General features: G+C 61.7%; 4 protein-coding genes across 9 annotated transcripts; 1 reads left to right on the top strand and 3 right to left on the bottom strand.

The window, feature by feature from the left end:
* Positions 1 to 1210: 1210 nt before the first annotated feature.
* Positions 1211 to 5120, bottom strand: CD320 (CD320 molecule). 2 transcript variants are annotated; one of them, XM_066983660.1, is made up of 4 exons: positions 4554 to 5076; positions 3408 to 3485; positions 2904 to 3055; positions 1211 to 2492 (listed from the first exon to the last, which is right to left on the bottom strand). In XM_066983660.1, the coding sequence occupies exons 1-3, from the start codon at positions 4996 to 4998 to the stop codon at positions 2907 to 2909; spliced, it is 672 nt and encodes a 223-aa protein (XP_066839761.1). In that variant the 5' UTR covers positions 4999 to 5076; the 3' UTR covers positions 1211 to 2492; positions 2904 to 2906. The 2 variants fall into 2 exon arrangements, with proteins under 2 accessions (XP_066839761.1, XP_066839762.1); XM_066983661.1 differs by lacking the exon at positions 2904 to 3055 and having other exon boundaries at positions 4554 to 5120.
* Positions 5121 to 7262: 2142 nt separating this feature from the next.
* Positions 7263 to 8583, bottom strand: NDUFA7 (NADH:ubiquinone oxidoreductase subunit A7). The gene is made up of 4 exons (XM_048077794.2): positions 8442 to 8583; positions 8291 to 8340; positions 7792 to 7941; positions 7263 to 7509 (listed from the first exon to the last, which is right to left on the bottom strand). Exons 1-4 carry the CDS (start codon positions 8490 to 8492, stop codon positions 7413 to 7415), a joined length of 348 nt encoding a protein of 115 aa, XP_047933751.2. The 5' UTR covers positions 8493 to 8583; the 3' UTR covers positions 7263 to 7412.
* RPS28 (ribosomal protein S28) lies at positions 8564 to 9243 on the top strand. The gene is made up of 4 exons (XM_048077795.2): positions 8564 to 8680; positions 8761 to 8808; positions 8889 to 9015; positions 9119 to 9243. The coding sequence occupies exons 1-3, from the start codon at positions 8642 to 8644 to the stop codon at positions 9009 to 9011; spliced, it is 210 nt and encodes a 69-aa protein (XP_047933752.1). The 5' UTR covers positions 8564 to 8641; the 3' UTR covers positions 9012 to 9015; positions 9119 to 9243.
* Positions 9244 to 11005: 1762 nt separating this feature from the next.
* On the bottom strand, positions 11006 to 23101 carry KANK3 (KN motif and ankyrin repeat domains 3). 5 transcript variants are annotated; one of them, XM_048077792.2, is made up of 11 exons: positions 22979 to 23101; positions 17364 to 17438; positions 15239 to 17044; positions 15054 to 15153; positions 14708 to 14923; positions 14122 to 14209; positions 13694 to 13913; positions 13426 to 13568; positions 12961 to 13161; positions 12784 to 12882; positions 11006 to 12498 (listed from the first exon to the last, which is right to left on the bottom strand). In XM_048077792.2, exons 2-11 carry the CDS (start codon positions 17398 to 17400, stop codon positions 12442 to 12444), a joined length of 2967 nt encoding a protein of 988 aa, XP_047933749.2. In that variant the 5' UTR covers positions 17401 to 17438; positions 22979 to 23101; the 3' UTR covers positions 11006 to 12441. The 5 variants fall into 5 exon arrangements, with proteins under 5 accessions (XP_047933749.2, XP_066839755.1, XP_066839757.1 ...); XM_066983654.1 differs by lacking the exon at positions 22979 to 23101 and adding an exon at positions 22172 to 22315; XM_066983656.1 differs by lacking the exon at positions 22979 to 23101 and adding an exon at positions 22172 to 22315 and having other exon boundaries at positions 11006 to 12495.
* Between the last annotated feature and the right edge of the window lie 2240 nt (positions 23102 to 25341).

Genomic DNA, 25341 nt, shown 5'->3' with positions numbered 1-25341 from the left:
GAGGCCGGTGAAGCCCTGGCTGAGGCTGCCCCGAGGAGTTGCGGGGGCCCCATCCCTGGCAGTGCCCCCCAGCTGTGAGGATCACCGCGGCTGCTGCCAGACACTGGAGGAGGAGGAAGTCCGCATCCCCTTTGCACAGGACAGCCTGGTAAAGCAGCGGAGCTCCATGCACAACGTGACAGATGGAAACCAGGAGGAAAGGGGCTGGGGGCAGCCTGGGCTGGTGGGGTTGTGCCCACGACAGGGGTGGGACAGGGTGGGCTTTGAGGTCCCTTCCAACCCAAACCATTCTGTGACTTCAAAACGCAGAGACCCGAAGCACATAGCTGCTATCAGGCTGAAAGGCAGCTCGGACTGCACAACAATTGAAGTCTTTGAGCCTGGAGATTAGGACAATAAAAATGCTTCTGGCATGGGACAGAAGAAGGGAAGTTACTGTCTCAGACATGCTCCGAGTTTTTGTACAAGGCCCACAAACACAGGCTTTTTTCCAAGCTTGAAACACTCAAAGCTCAGTACGCAGAGCCGGCGAGACCCTGCGGTGGGAAGAGGCTGCCCCTCTGGAGTTCACACACCAGCCTTGCTCCCCTTGCACCCAGCAAGCGGCTCTGCCCGGCGTAACAGGACAGCAAGCCTCAGCTCAGGAGCTCAAGCTAAGAGGATGATCGGGGACAGGCTGGTGACAGCTGACCTCTGCCACATGGCCCTGCCACCACCAGCCACTGAGCTATCGCAGTAACAGCCCTCACTTAGCCCTGTCCTGCTGGGATTTCTGAAGCACCTTCCCGCTCTGCTGGGCGCCCCGGCTTGCATTTGCTCTAACGGAAAAGGAACGAGCTCACGCAGTCTTGATTTCCCATCTTGTTCTTGTCCAAGCCTCTCCTTTGTCACCTGCTCCACAGTAGCTCCCCAGTGCAAGTGCCAGCTGCGTTTCCCACGTCCGCCCGCTCCATTCTCTCTTTTCCAGGCCTGTATTTCATTTTATTTCATTTTCCCAGTACAGGCGGTGTGTGTTGGAGTCTCCTCAGGGCCACGCAGACACGGCGGCACCTGCTTTCCCTGTCTGTCCATGCCAATCCACCCTCCCCAAGTCCTCTTGCCCAGGACGTGACAATTCAAAACTGACCCAGGTCCCAGTCTCCCAATTACAGAATTTGAACAAATGCACAAACCCAAGAAAAAAAAAAAAAAAACACAACACAAATTGAGATGTCATTACAGTTTCAAGTTCTTTATTTTCCTGTGTCATTCACCGACAGCTATCTCCAATTGTCCCTACGGAAACAGAGACAAGGTTGCGTGTACCCTTGCAAACGACCTCTCGGTACTAAAAATAACCATTCTGGCATAGCCCAGTACTCCAATACCTCACAGAGAAGTTTCTCACGTGAGTTACAGCTGCACGCTTGCACACGATCCAAGAGCAAGAGACTCCTGCTCTAAGGCTGATGGCAAGAGTTTGCATGGCAAGCCAGGTTCTCACCTCAAGGCACAGAGCGCAACAGACAAGGCAGCAGCTTTTTGTCTTTTACACACATTAAACACTTGTGCAAGGAATACGTGGAAGAGAGGTCAGCGCTGAATTAGAGGCACTGCTCGGTAATCTCCTCTGATGCTGTCAGTTCTTCTCAAAAGTGCACAACCCTGAGCCAGGCACAAACAGTTACGCACGCCACAAAGCAGAGGCAACGGCATTTGAGCCAAGACACCAGTTGTTTCAAGCTGAAAACAAAAGACACCAGACACTCAGAACCTCCAGCAAAAGAGGCCCACGGATGACACCTCTAACATTAGAGAAACGACATCCAGAATCCAGCACCGGGGGGAAGGTGCTGCTCTGCAGGGGGCGGGATCCTTGCTGGCAAGGAGTGTGCTGAGGTGCTGCCTGCCCCGCGCTGTCTGGGGGTGACAGCGCAGCACGCAGAGCTCAAGTGGACAGGGAGATTTTTTCCATCCCTGTGGCTGGCCTGTCAGACGGCACGTTGGATGGAGCAGCATCGGAACACCAGCGTGAACACAGAGCGTATGTCTGATCTGTGCGGATTCAGTGAGCTCCTACTGAGAGGGGTGAGAAAGCTTCCACTCCCCGACACCTGACAAAATCCAGGCAGAACGGGGCAGGCAACAAAAGGCTCTTGTTTGGAAGGGGAAGAAAACAGGAGCACCTGGCACTGCACCTCTAGTCTCACGGAGAATAAAGTCTTTGGGTCCAAGGCCACGCTGATGAGAAGCCGTGTTAACAATCCTTGCGGGCAAGAACAATGAGGGAATTTGTCACCTTTATGAGGGGTGATTTCACAGCGCCACGGAAGGTCCTGTTCGATTTCCAGTGCAAAAGTAGTTGCACAACCTCAGACCCATTTCCAAGGAGAGCGTTCTTGTGTAATAACAAACCAGGTTGGAGAGCTTAATGTGCAAATTCAGTCAGCTTCTGTGATGAGTGAGAGGGAAGTGAACTTAGTCCCACCTTATCGCTTCGCAGCAAAAGATCCCTGTTACAGGAAAAGAAACGCCTGGTTATTGACAGTCCTTTAGCCCAGAAATCTAGTGTTACTTCAGTTTGTACGGAGTGGAAGAAGAAAATCCACACCAGAAAATTAAAATCTTTCCACGAGTGCTCAGGCCACGAGACTACTGAAAGAAGCCAGCATTTTCTCAGATTAGGTTGTGCAATAACGATCCCTGCAGTCAAACAGGAGTCCTCATGCCTGGTTGCGAGGAAAGAAGGGAAGGGGAGAGGTCTGCTGCTTCACGGCAAACCGAAAGCCCGAGCACGTGGCTGACCAGCGGCAGGAAGAACTGGGAAGAGCTACCTCGGAGGGGGAAGCTCTAGAGGCCAGGAACAGGGCAAGGTGGCATTTCTCCCTCTCGCACACAGAGCGTGTGGGGTGCAAGGAACATACCTTTCAGGAAAATAAGCCTGCCTGGCTCTTGTCAGATATCAACTGTTCTTCAGTTGATGCTTCTTCAAGACTGAAGATGTCAGACCTGCTTTTTGCTTTGGACTGGGCCCATGCAACGATACCACCCACAGCTACCAGGCAGCTCAGGAGCGCTAAAGAGAAGAGTGCACAAGCAGAGAACCACTCACTGCACCTGGTCTGGACATCAGCACCAGGCTCTGATGCTCAACAATCAGAGATCAGCATCTTTCTGAAGGATAACGCACAGACAGCACAGAAGTGTTAGTGTCAGACCGCAGGGAACAAGATGCCTTTCCAAGGGGAAGGCACAATTTGTACAAGTCAGAGCTCCAGAAGTGCTCAAGCCATGGCACAGCCTCCCCTAAGCCTCCAAGCCCACAGAACACAGCTACTGATGCCGGTCTGGAATAAATGTCATTAGAAAAGTCAGTTATAGCCTAACCCAGTGCCAAAACCACGTGCAGCACTCCAAGCTTCACATACCTGCAATAATCAACACCCACGTGCAGCCTTGACTCCTCGATGGCAGAGTGTGCCCAGGCACTGGGGTAGCTGAAGCCTCTGTGATGAGAAAAACAAGAAGTCCATCAGGTTTCCCAGTCACCTTAAGATCAGCATTCAAAACAGCCTCCAGTCCAAACCTGACCGAGTTCCCAGTTCACCCTAAGCGTGCCAACAGGTTCGTATTGCTTGAAGCAAAGCCTTATCTCCTGTTACTGTTAGTCCACACAATAGGAGAAAGCTAGGAAATTTTCCTCACCCCTCTTAGGCAGGGAAGACTGTTAGGGTAAGAGGAGACAAAGCCAATAAAGCAACCAGTGCTGGTGGACGAGAAGTTCAACATGAGCCAGCAATGTGTGCTTGCAGCACAGAAAGCCAGCCGTATCCTGGGCTGTATTAAAAGCGGCATGGCCAGCAGGGCAAGGGAGGGGATTGCCCCCCCTCTGCTCTGCTCCTGTGAGACCCCACCTGGAGCCTTGTTTTCAGCACTGAGGCCCCCAGCACAAGAAGGACAGGGACGTATTAGCATGAGTCCAGAGGAGGGTCACCAAGATAATCAAGGGGCTGGAGCAGCTCTGCTGTGAGGACACGCTGAGGGAGTTGGAGTTATTCAGCCTAGAGAAAATAAAGCTCTGGAGAGAACTTACAGTGGCCTGCCAGTACCTAAGCTGTGGGTGCCCCACCAATTGAAGTGCTCAAGGCCAGGCTGGATGGGGCTTTGAGCAACCAAATTTAGTGGGAGGCGTCCCTGCCCATGGCGGGGGTTGGAACCAGGTGGTCTGTAAGGTCCCTTCCAACCCAAACCATTCGGTGATTCTGTGACTTCCCTCAGCAGAGCCTCGTGGCAGCGGCTGGTTCCGAGGCAGCCAGAGCCACGTCCTGGGGAAGAAACCTCTTCAGAGGCACTTCCCGAGGGGGCCCTGGGGTGCTGAGCGCTGGCTGCCCGGAAGGAAGTTCAGGTGGGGCTCCTCCGCCCGAACCCCAAACACCGCCCGAGGCCCGCTGCGATGACCGGGACGGCCCCAGAGGGACTAACACCCCCTCGGACCGGGGCCGCCTCGCCCCCCCCCGCCCCCCCCGCCCCAGCAGGGCCCGCAGCCCCTCGCCCCCCCCCCCCCCGCCCCGCACCTGTGCTGCCGGCGCCCGGCCCCGCCGGGCTCCCGCTGGCCTCGCAGCCCCGCTCGTCGCGCTCGTCCAGGCAGTCGGGGTGGCCGTCGCAGATCCACTCGCGGGGGAAGCACTCGCCGCGCGGCTCCTCGCAGCGGAACAGCCCGGGGGGGCAGCCCGCGGGGCCGGGGCCGGGGCTGAGGGGCGCCGCCAGAGCCCGCCCGGCCCCGTCCCCGTCCTCCCCTGAGGCGAGGCCCCCGCAGCCCGCCCGCGGCGCGCACCTGAGGCGCCGGCGGCGCCAGCCAATGAGAGCCGAGGGCGTGCGCGGGGAGCGCGCGGCGGGAGCCAATGGGGAGGAGGGGAGCGAGGGGCGCGCGGCGCGGCTGGGCCCCGCCCGCCCGCTCTCACCGCTCCCAGGCGGCAGCACCACGAGCAGCAGCAGCAGCAGCAGGAGGCGCCGCGCCATGCCGCCGCACGCGCGCACACAGAGCCCGCCGCCGCCGCCGCGCGCCTATAAAGCGGGCCGCGTGCGCTGGCACGGCGCATGCGCGCAGCCTCCGCCCCCTCCCCAGCGGCACTGGCGCGCGACCTTCAGGCGGCCCCGCCCCTCAGCGCCCCCTCAGCGGCCGGGGGGGGGGCACCGGGGGCGGCCGCCGCCCGTCAGCGCCCGGGGGCCGCGAGCTCCGCCCGGGCCGCCGGTCCCTGCCCGGCAGGCGCCGCGGCGTTGGTCTGCGGCGGTGCTGGGCGCTGCTTCTCTGCGAACGGCTCGGGTCGGAAGGGGCCTCAGGGACGGACCGGCCAGGCCCAACCCCCCCGCCGCGGGCACGGGCACCTCCCACCGGCACGGGGCGCCCGGGGCCGCACCGAGCCCGGCCTCGAGCACCGCCACTGGGCACCCACAGCTTCCGTGGGCAGCCTGTGCCAGCGCCTGACCGCCCTCCGAGGGATGGATTTCCTCCAAGCGTCTCATCTAAGTCTCCCCTCTTTTAGTCTAAAGCCCTTCCAACTTGTCCTGTCGCTATCTGCCCAAGCAAAAAGTCGCTCTCCGTCTTTTCATAAGCCCCCTTCAAGTACTGAAAAGCTGCAGTGAGGTCACCCCGGAGCCTTCTCTTCTCCAGGCTGAACGTCCCCAGCTCTCTCAGCCTTCCTTCACAGGAGAGGTGCTCCAGCCCCTTGATCATCTTCGCGGCCCTCCTCAGGACCTGCTCTGACAGCCCCACGTCCTTCGTGTGCTGGGGCCCCAGACCTGGGTGCAGCACTCCAGTGGGGCCTCACAAAGGCAGAGCACAGGGGCACAATCACCTCCCTCCCCTGCTGGTCCTGTGTTGATGCAGCCCAGGATGCAGTTGGCTTTCGGGGCTGCAAGCTCACACTGCTGGCTCGTGTCAAGCTTTTCGTCCACCAGAGCCCCCAGGTCCTTCTCTGCAGGGCTGCTCTCAATGAGCTCTTCTCCCAGTCTGTGCTCATGCCTGGGATTGCCCCAACCCAGGTGCAGCACCTTATGTAAAGACTTCATAGGCTTTTCATAAAGTTTTCCAGGTCCCTCTGGACGGCACCCCTTCCCTCTGTTCTATCAACTGCACCACTCGGCTTGGTGCCATCTGCAAACTTGCTGAGGTTGCACTTGATCCCTTTATCTGTGTCACTGTTAAAGATATTAAACAGCACCAGTCCCAGGACAGACCCCTGAGGGACACCGCTCGTCCCCGGCCTCCACCTGGACATAGAGCCATTGACCACCCCTCTCTGGGTGCGACCTTCAAGCCAGCTCCTTATCCACTGAATGGTCCACCCTTCAAATCCATCTCTCTCCAATCTGGAGATCAGAATGTCGTGTGGGACGGTGTCAAAGGCCTTACAGAAGTCCAGGGAGATGACATCGGTCGGTCTTCCCTTGTCAACTGTGTGTATGATTTTTTAAGCTCTGTTGGCTGGTCCTGTCAAGACAGTGGGATACAACTAATGCGTTCAGAAAACTGACTTTTCGAAGACCCAGCATAACCCTGTCAGCAATCTTCCAGCATCTTCGAGCAGCTGCAGGAAAATAGATAAACTTGCTGAAGAATAATCTGCAGAGCTCGTGGCAACATCACGGCACAAGCCTGGCAAATCAGCTGTCCCTGGGGATGGGCAGGACCACACCCAGGTGGGTGCTGTGGCTGAAATGTGTGTCATTGCAGCAGGGCAGGCTGAGCAGGGGACAAGGTGCTTGCTGTGTGAGCCAGAAATGATCTTCGCTGCTGACTGACTGTTAACAACTGGCCTCGGAAGTGAAAGGAAGCAGCTGGACTCCTTTGAACCAACACAGACGAAGTATCACAAAGAGCCTGGCATGCTACAAGGCGAAGCTTCAGACCAAAATCTGTATCAACCATTTCTCACAGATCACAGCCTTAAGGGAGTAGCAGCAGGATGAACTGACGGAGGCTAAATCCATCCTGAGCATGACTGAGGCAGATGGGAACCAAACAGTGCCATAGACTAGTCAACGTTTCTTACCAGCAAATAAAATAATCAGGTCCTTTGCAGCTACAGGCACGCTTTGTTCTGCTCTGACCTTCAGTGATATTCCAGCTGGAGCAGAGAAGGCCACAGACAGCATATAAATCCACTAAGCCCCAGCTCCAGTTCGTATACTATCTTACTATTCCCTCAAGAAAACTTTACATCCAAAACACCATTAAAATAATTTGAACAATTCAAACAGGACAGATAAAATGGGAGGATAACTACAACTTTAAATGTATTTATTAGTCATACATCAGCAAAACTAGGATAAGTTCCATACAGCAGCATTGTAGCTAAATCCACTGCAGGCTTACCCGTTAGAGTACTGCTTTTTCATGAGCTGACATCTGTACATCCAGCCTTCTTAATTTCTCACAAATAGGGCTGGTCTTTTGAAATTTCCCACTTCCTAATTGCTGGCCCTGGTGTCACTGGCTTTTTCTCAGCTGTTGCCACTGCAGAACCTGAACTGGGGTAGAAAAAGGAAAAGAGAAGAAGAGGTTTTAATAGTGCTCAGCCTAAATTGAGAGCATTGGTTTTATTAACGCCAAAAGTCAATTTCCAGCCAACTCCTTTATTTGTTCAAGAGGAGACAAGTACAAAGAATTAGCTCAGCCTTCTTTTAACCTGTAAGTCAATGCTACTTACTGAAAGAACTCCGTATTTTCGGTACAAACCACGCAGGGCTCGAACCTGCTCACGTTGAGCAGTGAGAGCGGCAGAGCCACAGGACAGACCAGGTCAGACCTACCTGCTGGCCTGAGCCCCTGCAGCGAGGGTTTTCTGTGTCGACGCAACCACAAGAGGAGGGAAAGCCTCTCGGCGTCCGTCCCGCGTGCAGTAATAGTTGTTGGCAAACTTGTGGCTGGGACCCACCGGGAGCCGAGGCGGCGGCTGGGTTCTGGATGGGAGAAGTTTAAGGACTTCAACGCGCCGGTGGGTATCAGGGAGGCTCAGCGCCACGCCACACAAGCGCTGCGGTACTTCCTACGGGTCAGGCAGAGGCTGTGAGGTGCCCAGGGCAGCCGGGAGGCCCGAACCGAACACGGTATTATCACATAACGCGTTACGAGGCACGGCCCTGGGCACCCTGACCGGGTGGGCAGCATCCCTGCCGCAGCGGCCTGAGGGCCCTGCCCACACCGCGGCTGTGGCCGCACGGAGCGGGGCGGCAGCAGCCCCCTCGGCTCCCCGGTGCCCCGCGGACAGCCCCCTGCCCTCGGGGGACGGGACCGCAGCGCCCCCGGTACCTCTTGGAGATCTCCGTGTAGCGCAGCTGCAGCTTGGCCTGGAGGTCCCGCTGCAAGGCAAGGCGAGAGCGTCTCAGGGGACGAGGATGGGGGCGGCGGCGGCCGCCCCGGCCACCCCCGTACCCCAGCGGCGCCCCGCGGCCGCCCTCACCCCCGCGGCGAAGTTGCGGAGCCGCTGCACGATGCGGGTGGCCGTCGCCATCTTGGCCGCTGTGAAGGGCAGGGCGGGGCGGGGCGGGGCGGGGCGCGGAGCGGAGCGGCGCGCGGGGCTCGCCGGATCTCGCGAGACTTGGCGCTATATAAGGCGGGGCGGGGGGCCCGCCCCCTCCCTTCCTGCGCCGCCGAGCCGCCATGGACACGAGCCGCGTGCAGCCCATCAAGCTGGCCAGGGTGCGGGGCGGGAGCGGGATGGGGCCGGGGCCGGGCAGAGGGCCGGGGCCGCGGGCTGACGCCGTGCTCTCTGCCCGCAGGTGACCAAGGTGCTGGGCCGGACCGGCTCCCAGGGGCAGTGCACGCAGGTGAGTGGGCCGGGTCGGGCCGCGGGGCCGCCGCTAGGCCGGGCCGAGGCGAGCCGAGCTGACGCCGCTCCGTGCCGCAGGTGCGCGTGGAGTTCATGGACGACACGAGCCGCTCCATCATCCGCAACGTGAAGGGCCCGGTGCGCGAGGGCGATGTCCTCACCCTGCTCGAGTCCGAGCGCGAGGCCCGGCGGCTGCGCTGAGCCGGTGGGTGCCCCGCTCCCCCCGGCCCCGCCGCCCCCCCCGAGGGGCGATGAGGGGGCTGGCGCCGTGCCCCTGGGCAGACACAGTCTCTGCTGTTCCCTTTCAGGTGATGAAGACTTGTCCCATGTACTCGGAGCCACCAGCGTGCATCATCTCAGCTGGACGTGGGTCACAGATGGAGAGGAGCGTGGCGTTTGTGTTGTTCACACAATAAAGGTTTTTTTTCCAATTCTCCTTTGTCCAGGACTCACTCACTGAGCGTGTGAATGTTCTGGCTTGCCTTGGTGTGCACCCACCTTCCTTTTGTTGTTGGGTTCAGTCAGACAAAAGCACACCCTGCTTGTGACTGGGGCTACACGTTAGGTCTTCATCTTGACATATCTGTGTTCTTGTGTTTTTGTTAATGTGTCGTTTGCAACAAAAATAACTTATTTTTTTGATTACAGCAATGTTAATTCTAACCACTCTGATAAGTGTTTCTCTGTGCGTCACCAGCAGAGTGCCACTGGTATACCTGATGGACATCTGTAGAATCTGATAACAAGTCAAAAGTCAAACTTTGTACCAGTTTGAAAAGTGGCTGCCTGCTGCTTCTGTTTCTCTGTCCTCAGTAAGCTATTCTATAAATGCCACTATAAATATAACTGCTTGCTGTCTTTCCTGGCAGTCGCCCACGAAGAGCACTCATCGCTCTCCCCTTAGAGGAGCTGGTAAATCAATCTCGCCTTCTTCTCAGCTTTCCCTTCCACCGCAGTATCAGCTAAAAGAGTTTATTATTTTAGGCTACTATATAAATGTAGAGGTAAGACTGAAAGGGTTAGGAACCAGTCTGAGAAATGTCACAGTTTAGGAGGTGGTTTCTAAGCACTTTGCCCCTGTGGCAAACTAGCATTTTCTACCAAGTGGGGAGCGATGCTGTTTTGTGATGTGTTTGAACTAAGTCAGGTCTGTGGCTCCTAATGCTGTGCTCACTGTCACGCAGTGTCTGTTTCATGGGGGGTGTTCCTCCTTCGATGTTCTGAACCTTATTAAGGCACTTCAGTAACAGGGGGGAATGAAGGCTTGAGAATCCCAAAGCTCTGGAGAGCGCTGAAGGAATTGAATGTTCAAATTGCTGAACTTAAGCAGTTAGTGAGGACTGTTATTCAAGGCTGGCATTGAAGGAGCATCTGTAATTCTTTTTTTCCTTCCTGCAAGTGGCAGCTGTGCCCTGGTGGGGCCTGTGACTTTTACGGTCTGGAGAAAGCAGTTGTTGGGGACATGCCTGTGTTGTTGCTTGACCTAGCTCTTGATTCCTCTGTGGTGTCACTTTAGTTTCAGAGCGTAGGGTGCATCTCTTACCCTGCTTCTGGTGACAGAGCTCTCAGGGGCTAGTTCGGAGTGCAAGGAGGAGCCTACCTTGGAGTTTACTTCTCTGGCTGCTCTTTTCTCCCAGCACAGCTTTGGCAGTGACCAGGGAGCCTCTGCACTCTGGACAGGAGGCAGTGCAGGGCTGCCAGATGTGAGCAAGGTGTGAGGCATCAGCTGTGAATTAGTGGCAGCTGGGGGTGAGTTTGTGGGGAGGTGGCTTGGAGCAGCTGTTGCCCTTCCCAGCTGTCCCCGTGTGGTCGGTGTACCCTCAGCCCTGTATGAGGAGTGAGGTCACCTCGCATCCCCACTGTCGCATGATTGCCCTGCAACAAAGCAGCTGAACAGCACCAACACTGGGGCAACCCAAGGAGAGTGAAGGGGGTCCAGTGTCTTGCTTGGTCCCATGAAGTGAAACAGGCCAGAAGATGCCACCTCGTGGTACCCGAATCCAGCTCCTAGCTCTGGAGCAGTTCAGCTGGAAGAAACCAAGACTGATGGATTTAACCAGTTCGTAAACTTGTAGGGAATGGGTTGAAATGCTGGTGACTGCTCAGGGCCAGGGCTGTGCCCGGGCTGTCCCTCTGCCGAAGCTGTTCTGGGGCTTTTAGCTCGACTCAAACAAGGAGGCAGGAGACTGCTGATGGTCGTTGTAATATTTCAAAATAATTTTACTTGAAGTTTTATTTATCTTAAAAATAAACATCAATATTAAAATGTCAGTAAACAAACCTGTGAAACCAAAGCAGTGAGTATGGAGTACATACAGAGCAGCGTAAAGAGAGTGGCTGTGAGCATCTTATATTAACTTCAGTGCAAAGCTGAAAAAGGGCGAGGACAGCGGCACGTTGCCCAAACGGGTTTCTTGGGGAGCATTTCCCAGCAGACAGAATGGCTCAGATGAGGCCTGTGGGGTGTGAGAGTGAGGGAGGAAGATGAGCTGAGGAGTAAGAGGAGCTGCGACATGGGTCACCTTTGTGAAGGAGTCAGAGAGCGCAGCCTGCTTCACATGCAAAAGCCTTTTTTTTTTTTTTTGCTCCCAGTCCTTAAAGCTTACCTTGTCTGTTCCCACCCCGCCTGGTGCGCACACACTCACACAGACGCACACACGTGCTCTGACATACGTGTCCATCTCCGCAGGCCCTAGGCTCTCTCCCTCTGAGCTCTTCTTGCTGATCTCTCTTCCTGGAGCTATCCTCAGCCACCCTCCCCTTGGGGAAGTGGGCAGAAAGGGACTCGTGAAGGCAACTCGAGCCCCTGAGCTGCTAGCGGCTGTGAGACAGTTAAAAGGGGAAGTGTTCACAAGGTGATTTTTGTCTTTCCTTCTGGATCCTGTGTGGGGCATCAGCTGGGCAGGCCCAGCCCCTAAACAGTTGTGGCTCTCAGTCCCCTTCTCTCAGCTTGGCTGTAGCCCCAAGCATCCACAAGTTTTGCTGCCATCGAGCAAATCAAATCGTTGAGTGATTTCATGTTGAACTCCAGCTTTTTTGACAAAGCAATGTGTTTTTTTTTCCTTTGTGTGCATGTTCTAGAGAAGATTCAGGTTTCTGCTGGGAAATGAAACGCCAGAGAAGATGAGCGCACATTTCAGTCTGGAAATGCTCCTGTGGCAGCGTGAGCCAGCTGCTCTGTGTCCCCTCTCCTGTCGCTGCTGATGCTCGCCCTCCTGCAGCCCTGCTCCCCATCACTGGCTCTGCTGCCCTCCTGCAGTTGTTGGGAGCTGGCTGTAGGAGCAGAAACCAGCTGCTATTTCTGCTGGCTTTTTCGCTGTTCCCGTGAGCTGGGGCCTTGCAGAGGGCTCCAAGGTGGCACAGCTCCAGTGATCGTGGCCGGGAGTGGAGGTCGCTTGATGCTTGGCTCCTCTGTCACTTGGAGCGAGGGGGGCACCGTGGGATGCTTCCTGCAGCAGGCAGGGCGAGCGAGGCCCAGGGACGGCGCCTGCTCTATTGACAGGAGGATGAAAACTTCTTCAGCCTCAGGGAGCAACTCAGCACACGAAGGAGCAGCAGGAGGGGGGGGACATAAATTACAGCCCAGCACTGAGGGTGGCCAGCTGGCACACGGCTGGATCCAAAGGTCATTCTAATTTAGTTTCTTTGGGTTCCCGGGGCTCTTGGTGCCCGCTGTTGATGTCCCCTGCTGTAGAGAGGGAGGAGTCACCAAATGTCACCGGAGACCATCCAGTGGCTCCTGGTGATGGCCAGCCAGGCTGGGCCCTTGCCACCGAGGATGCGCTGAGCACCTGGGATGCTCTGCTCTCGCCTCCACAACCCCTTCCTCGGGGACCATCAGCTGCTCTCATCTGTCACGGTCCCGTTCCCCTCCCGCGCTGCCCCCTGCCCACCGTGCAGGGCACCGTGCCACCTCTGCGTCCCTTGCACGGGACAGAGCGGGCGGCAGGGGCTGGGGGGCTGCAGTACTCACGTGGGGCTGCGCCTTTGTCCCATTCAGGTGGGCGTACAGGAGCACCGCGATGTTGCTGTGGCCGGCCTCCAGCGCGATGGCGACAGCGTTGTTCCCATCCTAAGGAGGGCAGGAGAACAGTTGGGAAGAGGTTTGGGTCCAGGGGCGGGTGAGCACGCCTGGGCCCCGGCGGCTTACGCTGTCCACGATGGAGATGTTGCAGGTGGGCTGAGCCAGCAGCAGCTTCACGGTCTCCACGCGGCCGTGCTCGCAGGCGCACATCAGCGCAGTCGAGCCCTCCTCGTCCTGCAGGTTCACGTCAGCTCCGCAGGCGAGCAGGGCTTCCACCATCTCCTGCCGTCCGTGGCTGACGGCCAGCATCAGCGCCGTCTGGCCAGCCTGCGTGACGTAAGGGACGCTGCCAGGACGGTCGTGCCACCCGCTCGTCCCCCTGCTGCCCCAGTGCCCGCAGGGGCTCTGAGCACCTGCTTGCCCAGAGCTGGAGCCCCGATGCCAGAGGGATGAAGATGCATGACGCCCTCCCCACGTACCGCCCCCGCCAGGTTTGGGGTCCTGCCCTCGGGGTGGGCTCAGGAGGCGAGTGCGGCCCTGGGAGCTGCCCGCGAGGGGGTCAGGACGCCGCGGCCCCCATCCCACACCAACCTGGCTGGCCTTGGCATTGACGTTGCCCATGCTGAAGAGCCTCCTGACCACGTTCATGTCGTCCTCCTGCTCGACGGCTGCCAGCGCTGCCAGCATGAGCGCCGTGTAGCCGGCTTTGTTCTGGTGGTCCACGTTACAGACCCCTGTGGGGACGGGCAGAGCCGGGGGAGGCTCAGGGTGCTGCTCCCGGTGTGGGGGGGGGGGAGGGAGGGTGGCATCCTGGCAGGGGGGACATTTCTGGAGCTGTGGCAGACCTGAGGTCACCCACCCGTGTCCAGCAGCAGCTGCACGATGTGGAAGTTGGAGTGGGAGACGCTGTAGTGCAGGGCTGTGTTGCCGTTCCCGTCGGCCAGGTTGACCACGTGGGCCAGGAGGGCTGGCGAGAGCTCGGCGAAGGCCAGGAGGTGGTTGGCAACCGTGTCGGGGACGGACGACTTCTGGCTGGACAGACGGAACCACTCCTGCAGGACCAGGCTGCTGCTGGCGAGCTGCGGGCAGCGAGCGGGGCTGAGCCTCCGCGTGGCGCAAAGGCAGGACCCCAAAGCCCAGCCCAGTGCTGGGACGGCCCTGGCTGAGTCCATGCGGATTTGGGGGTTAATCTGGGACTTGTTTGGGGGAGAAAAGCGTTGATCCGGGCTTCGCTGGCCCGGGGGTGCCCCCAGCCCCGTGCCGTGCCACCCGCAGCACCCAACTCACCGCCTCCTTGCTCTTGGTGGCCCCGGGATGGCCCAGGTGCGTCTTGACGATGAGGCAGGCCTCCCGCATCCTGGGGCTCAGCTCAAACCTGGGGGGAGCACGAGGGCGGCTGCAGCACCACGCGGCGAGGAATCCCCGGCCCCTCTGCCCCCCAAGCAAGGCCCCGAGGTTTTGCTCCTCTCCCCAATTCCTTGCGCTAGCCCCGGTGAATGTCCCCCCCCACCCCGAGCCTTCCTCCCCAGGCCTGCAGCCGTGCCCCGGGGGTGTCCAGCCTGCCAAATGCAGCCTTATACGGACGTGCTCAGACACGATCTGCCCATTTTTAGGCCGAATTTTTTCCCTTTGTTGAAAAATGCTCCTGAGGTTTTTTTTTTTTGTTGTTTTCTTTTTTCCGAATTATCTCCCGTAGAAAAGAGGCAGCTGCAGCCTCGGTCTCGTGGTTTCCTTAGCAGACCCGAGATGCTGGAATGATTTTTTTTCTGCCGAATGGTTTCCGCAGGAGGCGAGTGTGTTTTTCCCATCAGCTGCACCGAAACGCGGCGCAGAAGCCCTGAGCCATGCCTGGCACCTTCCCTCCGGCACTTACTTCTCCTTCACCTCGGTGGGCTCTGGCGGGGCCACGTTGGCCCCCTCGTGCTCTTGCTGCTCGCCCGCCTCGCTCTGGCCACCCCCGGCATCCTCTTCCTCCTCCTCCGAAGTGTCGGTGCCACCCTGCTCCTCACTGTCGGAGCTGTCGGCTGAAGCCTTCTCAGAGGAGCTGTCTCCATCCTCCTCCTCCTCCTCGCTGGATGTGCTCTCATACCTGTGCAGAGGGAGGGGGCTCAGTGATGCCCTGCGGTGGGAGCTGCCGTACCCGCCGGTCCCCCCGGCGCTCCCCACTGCCCCCAGCACCGAGGGCACACGGGGCGCTGGCGGGAGCCCCAGGCACGTACTCCCCGTTCAGCACGCCCACGAACTGCAGGCTCTTCTTGCTGCCCTCGGCCTCGCTCCGGGGGGCACCGTCCCGCTTCTTCATGATGGACTTCAGGGCTCCTGGAGCAGAGAGATGGGCAGCAGGGGTCAGTGAGCCAGACCCCCCCAGGGCTCCCGGGCACCCCAAACCCCCTCCCCAACTCACCGGCTGCAGGGCTGGCGGCTGCTCTGCCGTCCCGTGCTGGGGACGGATCCCGGCCACCGGCCACCACCTCCACAGCTGCGGCCCCAGGGGCCGGGCTGCCCAGGCACGTGTCCCCTGTCACTTCCAACACCGCCGCCGCACCCTGGGGGCTGCTTGGGGTGCGTTGGCATCCCGCACCGCCAGCGCTGGGCTCCAGCTCCTTGCGTGCTGGGACAGCGGTGCCTGCATCAGCAGCGCCCGTGTCGGCGTTGGCCCTGTCGGCGCTGGCCCTGTTGGTGCTGGTCATGTTGGTGTTGGCTCTGTTGGAGCTGGCCATGTCGGTGCTGGCCATGTCGGCCTGGCTGCCTTTGTCTTCGTGCCCCGTGGCCACATCAGGCCCGACTGCCACATCCCGCCTGTCGGGGCAGCAGCCCACCCCGACGCAGGCCGTCGGCGGGGAGCACCCCACGGCCACATCCGCCGTCTCCACGGGGTCGCCAACTGCCTGGCTCTGCGTCACCACCGCTGCCTCCACCAGCACCTCGGCCACCTGTGGCTTGGCCGTCACCTCCTTGTCCGTGCGCCCGCAGGGCCGGCGGGCGCACACCTCCAGCCGCAGCTCCTCCAGCTCCCGCGTGGCCTCCTGCAGGTGCCCCTCCATCAGGGCAATCACCTCCTTCTGGTGCCCCACTGTCTGCTGCAGCAGCTCCAGCTCCCGCTCCACCTCAGGGGCGAGCCCCAGCGAGGACTCGAGCACCCACACGGCTGCGTCCCGGCGCTCTGGGGCCCTGCGGCCCGGCTCGCCGCTGCCCGCCTGCTGTGACTGGTAGTAGAAGACGGCGTCGGTCATGGGCCGGTCCTCGCCCACGGCCACAGAGCGGCACGGCCTCTCATCACCCCTGGGGCGGGCGGCCGTGCCCTTGCCCGGCCAGCCACGGCTGCCCCGCTCTGACACGGCCAGCTTCTCCGTCAGCTTCCTCAGCTCCACGATCTTGCTTGCTCGACCCTTTGCCGGCTCTGCTTCGCACTCCAGCCCCGCTCGGGGCTGCTCCTCGCTCCCGCCGGGGCGGCTGAGAGCCTCGCCGGGCTCCACCGACAGCTTCTCCATCAGCTTCGCCTTCTCCTGCTGCAGCTCACAGATCTGCATCTCCAGGAAGGGGATGGTTTTCACCTGCTCCTCCAGGTCCCGCAGCTGCCGCAAGGCCGCGGCCATCTGCTCCCGCACGTGCTGCAGCGGGGCAGCGCCGAGCCCTGCAGCCGGCGTGCTGCGCCCCGAGCTGCCAGGGCTCATCCGTGCGGAGCCCGGCTGGCCCTCGGTGCCCGCCGGCACCCATGGGTGCACCTGGCTCGGGGCGCCCGGCTGCGAATGGCTCTGCTCCTGCTCTAGCCTCCTGCTCGTCTCCAGCAAGGTCTTCTCCACCTGCAGGTTTCGTGCCAAGCACTTGCGGGCAGGAGGCGGGAGCAGCCGCACGGCCGGCGGGGGAGACGTGGGGTGGGAGGTTTGCTTGCTCAGGGGCTCCGGGGGCGCCCGGCCGTGCGGGGACAGCAGCAGCGCGGTCCTGCCGTCCTCGCTGGCCGTGGAGGTGAGGGACTCGGTGGAGGTCCAGCCGCTGGTGTGGCTGCTGGGGCTGCGCAGCGTGCCGAGCTGCTGCCTGGCCCCTTTCGCCCTGCGCGGCAGCGGCACTTTCTTGAGCGTCTGGCCGCTTTCGATGTCATCGACGTATTTCAGGAAATCCAGGTCTAAGAGGAAGCCGTAGGGGGTTTCCACCGAATACGAGCTCTTCTCCCCATCGTCTTGGTCCCTGTACAGGAAGGGGCCCCCGAGATCTGCAAGACAGGCAGAGACGCTTAGGGAGGGAGCTGGCAGAGACAGGAAGGCTTTTCCAACCAGGCTATGCCGGGATTCACAGCCTGCAGCCCCCCCCCCCGTGATGCTGCTGGACAAGGACGTGGTGGACGGCCCATCCCTGGCACCTGTGGTGCCATCAGGTGTTGCAGGGCACCTGCTCTGCTTTCAAGTTGCTGCAGGTGATGACACCCATCGGGACGGGATGGCTGAGCCCTGCCCCTCCCCTTTGCTCCTTCCCCTGTCCCCTGCCCACAACGGCCCTGCCAGGTCCCCAGCACACAGCTCCGGTGCCTTTACCTGGAAGGTTCTGGTTCAGGTGTGCGGGCTGAGCCATCTTCTCCCCGGGATGCCGCCAACCATGGGACCATCAACCTGTAACAACAGCGGGGCCCTGTCCTGCGACACCCTGCAAACCGGACCGTCCCCAGCAAGCCCAAACCGCTCCCCTGGCGCGGGTGCCCCAGCCCCGAACCCGGGGCACATCCCCGCGGCCATGCCCCGACACCAGCTGGGTCCCCTCCGGGTGCCGGCACCGGGCTGGGGCTGCTCCCAGGCGGGCGAGCCCTGCGCTGCTGGCGGGGCTGGGGATTGTTTGTACATTTAAGGAATGCTTCGCAGCCTGGGCTGGGGCGGCCACGCTGCCAGCTCCGAGGGCGCAAAGCCATGAGTCAGAGCTTGGCTGCGCCGGGGGAGCAGGCTGCGAGAAGGAGGCTGTTGGAGCGGGGCACTGAGCCCTTACGGGAGCAAGAAGTTTGCCTAGGATAATGAAAGCAGACGCTCCTGCAAAGCCACGCGACCGCAGGCGTCTCCCAGCACCCAGCAGTTGCTCCGCACCACGTCCACCCTCGCCGCAGGGCACCCTGCGTTGCCAAACCCCCTCCGCTGCTGACCCCCAGCCCTGGCTCCCGCCCACCCTTGGGGGCTGCTTGGTGGCCCCAGGAGGGACCTGGCTGCTTTTCCCCGAGGATAACATGGGATAAGGCATGGTTGGGGGGGTGCGGGGGGTGTGAAACGAGAGCCTGGTTTTCCCAGGAGCCAGGCACGCGCAGGCTGGAGGGGAGCCAGCGGGATGCCCGCCTGCAAGCCTGGCACTCAGCGCAGGGAGGCAGGCAGCGCGGCGAGCACCGGCATTTCTCTTCCCCGCGGGGAAAAAAGGTGCAAAAAGGGGCTGCAACGTTCCTGAAAACCCAACAAAAGGCGAGGGGAGGGAAATGGCAGCGCGGGCCACGGTCCAGGGGTGAGCTCACCGCCGAGGGGCTGGCAGCTGCAATTGTTCAGCTCCAACCTGCTGCATCTGGGCACTGGGGCTGCGGGAACAATGTTGATTTGAGCCAAATCGAGCCCGGTGCTGGGAACATTCCTGTTCCCAGCTTCGTTGATCCCTTGCAGGAAGCAGCCGTCACTCAAGCAACGTCTGTCCCAGGAGCTCCAGTGCCGGTCCCCGTGTCCCCAGGGCTCCCCGTGCCCATCCCCACACTGCCTGGGGGTCCCTGTGCTGTGGGGGACGTGGGGACCCTCCCCACAGGGCGCCGTGCAGCTGTCAGTGGGCAGAGCATTTGGCCCTGGGCTATTTTCGGCACCGTCAGGAAGAAGGCACAGGACAAGTGCCACCGTGGGCGAGTCGGCGGAAGCTGCTGGCACGTCGAGGCCTATTCGGAGAGCGGCTCGGCGATGGCGTGAGCGGCCAGAGAGGCCCAGAGGCATCAATGCCACAGAAAAGGACCAGGTCTGATCTGCCTAAGGGAAGCTGGGGATCAGCATTGCCTGGAAAAGGGCACAGGGACCACCGGCATCCATAACCGAACCTTTGGGACCGAGCGTTGGGCATTTCGTTCCTCTCCCCGGCCCCACTCTGCCCCCAAGCCCGCCACCTCCTTTTAACGAGTTGTAGCGAGCGACTCACTGCAAATCGCTCGGCTGGCCCCGGGCGCAGTGCCTGGGACCGCGCGAGCCTCTCCCCACGCGGGGATGCTGCACGCTTCCACCTGTCTCACCCAGCAGCCGGGAGCCCGCGGCCCCACGCTGCTGGCCCTGGCACGCAGGGATGAGGGGCTGGGTCCAGCCGGGCAGGATCGGACCCTGGGCTCCCCGACTCCACCAACCCACCCCAGCCGACGAGCATCCTGAGACAACCGCCTCCGCCTCCCTCGGGATCTTCTCAGCTAAGAGCCACCCCCGTGCCGCCACCCCACCGCCGGCCTCATGCCCAGCAGGCTCACGCATCCTCCTCCTCCTCGCTGAACTGGGGAAGCGGCCGGCGTCCTCCTGCACGGGGCCTGGTGCCCTCGGTGCAAGTAATTAAACAGCGCCGAGGCCAGGATCGAGTCCCCACCGGGCTTCGCGCTCACCGTGGATCAAGCGGGAGGAAAAGGGAGAGCAACAGGAGCGGCCGTGCGGCCCCGAGCACGGGCGCATTTCCTCGGGGAAGCGGCCCGGCAGCTCCCTTCCGCCGCGCGACCGGGAATTGTCCTGCCTGGGGCCGCGCCAGGAAAAGCCACCGCGCTCAGCACCGCCGTGCTCAGCACCGCACTGCAGGGGGCTGCAAGGGCTGGGCACCGCGACGCCTCCCATAAAGCTTGTGGCAATGGTGCCCCTGCTCCAGGGTTGCACTCGCTTTCTTTTAGCCGTCCCCTCCACGCCAGTGACCCAGGGACGTGCTTTCCCCTCCTCGTGCCTGCTCGGCCAACTGCAACCCAGCCCACGGCTGCCACTGGGCTGGGAGGGGAGGAGAGGAGAGCATCAGGCCGAAGTTGAGCTCTCGAGGCTTGAGAAGAGGAGCTGACACGCAGCAGCGGCGAGAGGGTTAAGTCCCCACGTCCCAGCCGTCACCTGCTGGGCTCGGCCACACAAAGCCAGCCTTGTCCCCGCGGCCGCCAGCACCGCGGCACCGGTTCAAAGAGCAGCCGCTCTCCATCTCAGCTCAGGCCCTGGTGGGGAGGACCGTGTCGGCGGCTTTGTTGCAGAAGGCTGGGTTTTGGCAGCCTCGGCCGCTCCCCTGGACACAGGGCTGGGTGCTGCCGGGTGCCTCCGCACCCCTGCCGAGCCAGCGGGCACCCCTGTGCCCAGGGGAAGACGTGCCAGGACCCGGCGCTCTGCTCAAAGCACCGGTCCCGGAGATGGGAGGACCCTGTGCCATCCCAGCTCCCTTCAGAAGAAGTTAAAGCATCATTTCTGGCCCTGGCATTTCCGCACAAAAGCTGGTTGGCGCAAGCTGCAGTGCTGCCGGGGAGGCTCATAAGCAAGACGGGGATGTGCAGGGACCGAATTGTCCCTGCAGAGCTGGGGCCGTGCTCTGCCCTGGTCCCACACATGTTTTATCCCCTCGCTGTCGTACTGATGCCCACACAGGAAACTTTGGGCCAAAGCGGAGCTGCTCAGCTCGAGTACAATACAAATCCACAGCAGGTGAGAGGCCCCAGGAGCCAAGCTGGATGCTGAGCTGCGCCCACACAGCCGAGCAAGCTGACGACAGCCACCGGAGATGAATCTGCCGGCCAGGCCTGGAGAGGAACCCTGGCTCAGGACCACCCAGCACCGCACCCCAGGCTGAGCCCAACCCACTGCGAGCCGCTGGCCTCATGGTCCATGGGGCGATGCTCCTCCAGTCCCAAAGCCCAGGGCCAGTGGGCGAGCGATTTTTGGCCACCTCTGCACCGCATCCCCTGGCGAGGGGCGCAGCGGGGCTGCTCCCTGCCCCAGCCGCACGATCCACGGGGCTGGAGCGAGGCGACCGCCCAGGGCCGGACATGCTGACGGCGCTCCCTGGCCGTCCTCCGAGCCAAAACACTGAGGTCATGAGGAATGTGAGAAGAACAGAGTCCAGAGCAGCCCCGGCCAGTGCGACTTGATTTATCTTCGCGAGGCACGTTTCCCTTGAAGCTGCGCACGGGCGATAAGCCCTGAAGCCCCGGGCTGAGGCTGTTCCAAAGTTAAAGGGAAACCACTGAGCAAGCAGGCGGCTTCCTCCGCAGCAAGAGGGCAGGAGCTGCCAGCGACCTGCTGGGATTTGGGATCCTCGCACGGAGCCGTCACAGCCCTGAGCCGGCTGTCACTGGGGCACATCACCTGCGATGCCACCGCCGGTGTGGCGGGCTGGGCACAGCCAGGGGGGTTTGGGTGCTCATCGCCCCTTCCCCTCAGTGCCTCTGCCCTAGCTGGATGGGACGGACGGGTCAGCCCGTGCCTGGGCCACCCAGGGCTGCCGCAGGTCCTTGGCCACGCACGGGGTGGGTGTGCCTGCACTGACACGGGGACGGAGGGAGGGGGGAAAGGTTCGGTCTTCCCCACAGCCTGATTTGAGGGCTGGGCTCTTCTTTCTGGAGTTGTCGTCACCGTTGCCTGGGTCGGCCGGTCGGGAGGCCAGGGAGCTACTCGGGCTCCCACCTGCTACAGCGATGCTCGGACCTCCCCGAGCTCACGCAGCGCCCGAACAGCGGGCGCGTGGTTGGCACGCAGACGCGCTCGCTTGGGGAATGGCTCTGGGTACCCCTTGCACCTACGGGGCTCCAACAGCTCTGCGCGCTGCTCTGCTAGGAAACACCTACTGCCGGTCCCGCACCCGCACCGCAGCCCGCCAGCGTTTTCCACCAACACCTTCCAATCCTTTCGGGGCTGGCGACGAAGCACGGAGCGGGCAACGAGCCCCGACAGCCTGCGGCCGGCCTGTGGCAGGGAGGCTGAATCCACGCCGGGTGGGCGCTCAGGCACCGGCGGGGGACGGGGGGTTCCCCGCAGGCTGAGCCCTGGCCTCGCCCTCCCCAGCTGGGAGCACCCCGAGCCCCGCGTGCTTGCAGCCCCTCAGGAACCCCACGGCACCCATGGGTCCCTGGGTCCCCGGTACCACGGGGTGCCCGCAGCCCCCCAGCCCGGGACCCCCCCGGATCCCCTCGGGACCCCCCCCCCCCCCCCCCGCCAGCCGCCGTTCGCCGGCCCGGCCCCGACGGAGCGCGGCCCCCGCCCCGGTGCCGCTCCCCCCGCTCCGGGTCTCTCCCTGCCGGGATGCCCGGAGCCCCTCCGCGCCCCCGGGGGCTCCAGCGGGGCGGCAGCGACCCTTCGTTGGGCCCCGTCCCGCCGCCGGAGCCGCTCCCGGGCCCACCGCCCCTCACCTCGGCGGGCCGAGCCGTGCCGTGCCGAGCCGTACCGGGCCGTACCGGGCCGTACCGGGCCGTGCCGGACGTCTGGGCTGCAGCCGGGCCCCTCCGCGGGGCCGCGCTCCCGGGCCCGGCGGCTCTGGGCAGCGCTGCCCCGCCGCAGCCGCGGGCCGAGGGCCGAGGGCGGGCCGGCGGCGGGGCCGGGGCGGGGCGGCGGCGGGCGGGGATCGCCCCCGGCCCGACCCGGGGCTGGCACCGGCTGCTGCCGCCGCCGCCCCCGGCACCGCCCCGGCGGGATCGCGCTCCCCGCATCGACGGGAGCGGGGCCCTGCGAGGTGCTCCCCCTTCCCCCGGTCCCGGTGGGGTCAGGGTGCTCCCCCCCCCCCTTCCCCGAAAGTCCACTGGCTTTATCTCAGTCCACCGGGCTGGGGGACCCCCGCCATTCGCACCCCGGGGGACAAGGGGTGCCCCGAGCGAAGGCAGCCTGGGCTGGGGGGGCCCTGCCCGGCTCGCCCCACAGAACTGGGGACCCCCAGAGGGACACCGCTGCTGGCCCAGGGGGCTGGGGTCCTGCCGCCTGTGCCCCACAGCCCTGCCCGGTCCCCGCCGCCTCGCGCGCTGTGCCCGTGGCCCGTGGCCCTGTGCCGCTTGCCCTGGCCAGGCTCCCCAGGCCCGGCCCTGCCGGGTGTCTGGCAGCCCTCCCCCGGCCCAGCAGCTGGCTGTTCGTCTCCTTTTCCTGCCAGATTTCTTCCCCGCCTGCTTTGCACGCTGGCGAGGTCTGGGCCGTTCCCCATCCCGCAGGGACCCTCGGCAGTTTCGCACCTTAAAGCTTGCCCTCGCTATCTGCTACAGTGTGGATTTGCCTGCCGAATCCCTCAGCACCAATTTTGTTTCTTTCTCTCTCCTTTCCGGCAGGATCCATCCCCAGCTGCTGAACCCCTGGGTATTTTTCCACGGCCGGCTCTTCCGTCACGCTGCTCACGGGAAGAGCAGGAGAAACAAGACGTGCTTCCCGACATCCCTCCCAGCTGGCAGCTTGGGGACTTCCTGACAAAAGGTTTGCATCCGGACGGAAATACCTTAATAGCCCTAATGGCTCTACCTCTCCCGACAGACATCAGCCCCCTCCAGCCCATTTACATACTTGGCCTCTCTGGCATCCTGTGGTAATGAGCTGCGTGATTTCATGCCCTCATTCTGTACCCAAAGCAGGTCTAAAATAGCACCGCTCCTGATGATTCAGTGAATGCTCAACAAAGAAATCGGTTGGGTCCTCCGTCCCCCCACGGCTTTCCTTCTCCAGCAAGATCTGGAAAGGTGAAATCCAGCAATGAGTCAAAACCCGCCAGCGCCCAACCCCCGGCTGCACGGCTCCGCGTCCAGGTCCCTTGCTCGTGCTCTTGGACATCTGTCAAGAATTTCACCCATCGCTAAACTTTTCTTGTTTCCTCCTTGCGAATATAAGAAGAAAAAAAAAAAAAGGGAAAGTTGTGGAAAAATGAGAGTGGGAAAGCGAGGTCTTCCTGCCTCTCCGACCCTTGTGAGCTGGTGCCACCCCAGCAGAGCTGTGAGAAGAGTGGGAAGGCCTCTCACAGCCCGTGGTCTCAGAGGGCATGAAGACCTGGGCTGCCTAAATTTGGTGCTGGAGCGCAGAGCTGTGGTAGCTCGAAGATATTTTGAGGACAAAACTCAATAGCAGCCTTTGACCAAGATGCGCTGAGATGCTCCCTCCGCTGTCGGTGCGAGCCCCTGGCTTTGAGCTCGGGTGTCCAAGAACAGTCAGCCCCGAGGGATGGTGCTTATTTCTAACGTCCGTGGTTTTATGCTGAAACTGCAGAGCTCCAATGCAAGAACGCAGACAGAGACGTCCCAGGGGCCGGCCGGGGCTTTAACCACAAATCACAAATACTTTTGGGAGGCGGCGTGGGGGAAAGTGCTGGGTCTGGGCGGTCAGACGGAGGAGGTTTGCCTGCAGGCTTCCCCCCGGGGCTGTGGTAGCCTGAGCCAGGACCGGTCCGAGCGGTGGCACCCGCCCGGCTGGACTGCTGGCCCCCCGCAGCTGCATCCGAACCCATGCTCGGGGGCAAAGGGCGCTGCTGGCTTCCCTGGCTGGGCCTCGCGTGGGTAAAGCCGCAGCCACGCCGCTGCGGGCACGCGGGGAGCAGGTCCGTGCCCCTGTGGGATGCTCAGCCCCACTAAGGGACAGACAAGGATCCGGGATTGCCACAGCCTGTGACTGAGCTCTTCTTGTCCCCATCTCCCTGCACGGAGTTGCGACGAGGGCTAGCCGGGCTCTTGTTGCTGTTACAGGGGCAGTTTTGCAAAAAAAACAACAACAAAAAAAGCTTTGTTACGAGACCGGAATGTTGCAGCTGAGCTGTCTGAGGCTCTGCAGAGTTTCATGGCATCGTGGCAGGGTCCTGCACGGCTCTTCCAGTCCCGAGCCTTGCACTGGCCAGGGAGAGCAGCCCCGGGCCTCCCAGGAGCAGCCATCTGAGCAAGCAGCTCCACGACCCGATGAGCCTTCAGTTCAACAAAAACAGTAAAAAAAAGAATTGTTCCAAAAGAGGGCCTCAGAAAACGGCTTTTCCTTGTGAACCCCCATCCTCTGCTCCCTGCCAGCCCTGGCTGTGGCTGTCCGTGTGCCCATGCCTCAGTTTCCCTATCAGGACAACCACGATGCTCCCAGTCCCTGGGGACAGCTGGAAGGGGAATGCACGCACGCACGTGTGCGTGTGTTGCGATGCGCACCAGCGTGACGGGGCGTTTCTCTGCAGCAGACCAGAACCAGGACCTGGAAATCGCTGCGAACTGCCAGAACAGGCTGAGTGCACGTCCTTAGAACTTATCGCAGAAACCAAGCGGGGTCGGCGTAACAGAAAACTTGCAGAGCTTGGCCAGGCTTCCACTGCTCCGTCCCCTCCGGGGCAGCAGGTCCCAAAGCCCTCCTGGCCGTCCTGAGGGCTGCTGCTAGTGCTGGCGCAGGGCAGGGAGAGCCGTGCATGCTCAGGGAGCACCTGGAAAAGCAGCCACTCGGGTGTGTTTGAGCCATTTCCTGGCAGACTGAGTTAATCTCTGCTTGCTCCAGCTCCGCTGCGCCTGCCTGAGCCCCGTTCCCAGCTCCGTTGCCCCTTCTGTGGCCCCCCGAACGGGCTCGCCCAGCCGCACCCGGAGTGGGACCCTCG

The sequence above is a fragment of the Anser cygnoides genome, chromosome 27, assembly GCF_040182565.1.
Source record: "Anser cygnoides isolate HZ-2024a breed goose chromosome 27, Taihu_goose_T2T_genome, whole genome shotgun sequence".
NCBI lineage: Eukaryota > Metazoa > Chordata > Aves > Anseriformes > Anatidae > Anser > Anser cygnoides.
This window is presented reverse-complemented; position numbering and strand designations above follow the sequence as displayed.

Coding starts and splice junctions, on each gene's coding strand:
- CD320 (XM_066983660.1), bottom strand. CDS start 4,998: ATGGCGCGGCGCCTCCTGCTGCTGCTGCTGCTGCTCGTGGTGCTGCCG. Junction 3,486..4,553: donor GCCGGGCGCCGGCAGCACAG/GTGCGGGGCGGG, acceptor TTCTCATCACAG/AGGCTTCAGCTACCCCAGTG. Junction 3,056..3,407: donor GTGGGTGTTGATTATTGCAG/GTATGTGAAGCT, acceptor TCTTCTCTTTAG/CGCTCCTGAGCTGCCTGGTA.
- NDUFA7 (XM_048077794.2), bottom strand. CDS start 8,492: ATGGCGACGGCCACCCGCATCGTGCAGCGGCTCCGCAACTTCGCCGCG. Junction 8,341..8,441: donor TCCGCAACTTCGCCGCGGGG/GTGAGGGCGGCC, acceptor CTTGCCTTGCAG/CGGGACCTCCAGGCCAAGCT. Junction 7,942..8,290: donor TACACGGAGATCTCCAAGAG/GTACCGGGGGCG, acceptor TCTCCCATCCAG/AACCCAGCCGCCGCCTCGGC.
- RPS28 (XM_048077795.2), top strand. CDS start 8,642: ATGGACACGAGCCGCGTGCAGCCCATCAAGCTGGCCAGG. Junction 8,681..8,760: donor AGCCCATCAAGCTGGCCAGG/GTGCGGGGCGGG, acceptor CTCTGCCCGCAG/GTGACCAAGGTGCTGGGCCG. Junction 8,809..8,888: donor CCCAGGGGCAGTGCACGCAG/GTGAGTGGGCCG, acceptor TCCGTGCCGCAG/GTGCGCGTGGAGTTCATGGA.
- KANK3 (XM_048077792.2), bottom strand. CDS start 17,400: ATGGCTCAGCCCGCACACCTGAACCAGAACCTTCCAG. Junction 14,924..15,053: donor GTGGGCGTGCTGAACGGGGA/GTACGTGCCTGG, acceptor CCCTCTGCACAG/GTATGAGAGCACATCCAGCG. Junction 12,499..12,783: donor GGACAAAGGCGCAGCCCCAC/GTGAGTACTGCA, acceptor CCCTCTCTACAG/CAGGGGACATCAACAGCGGG.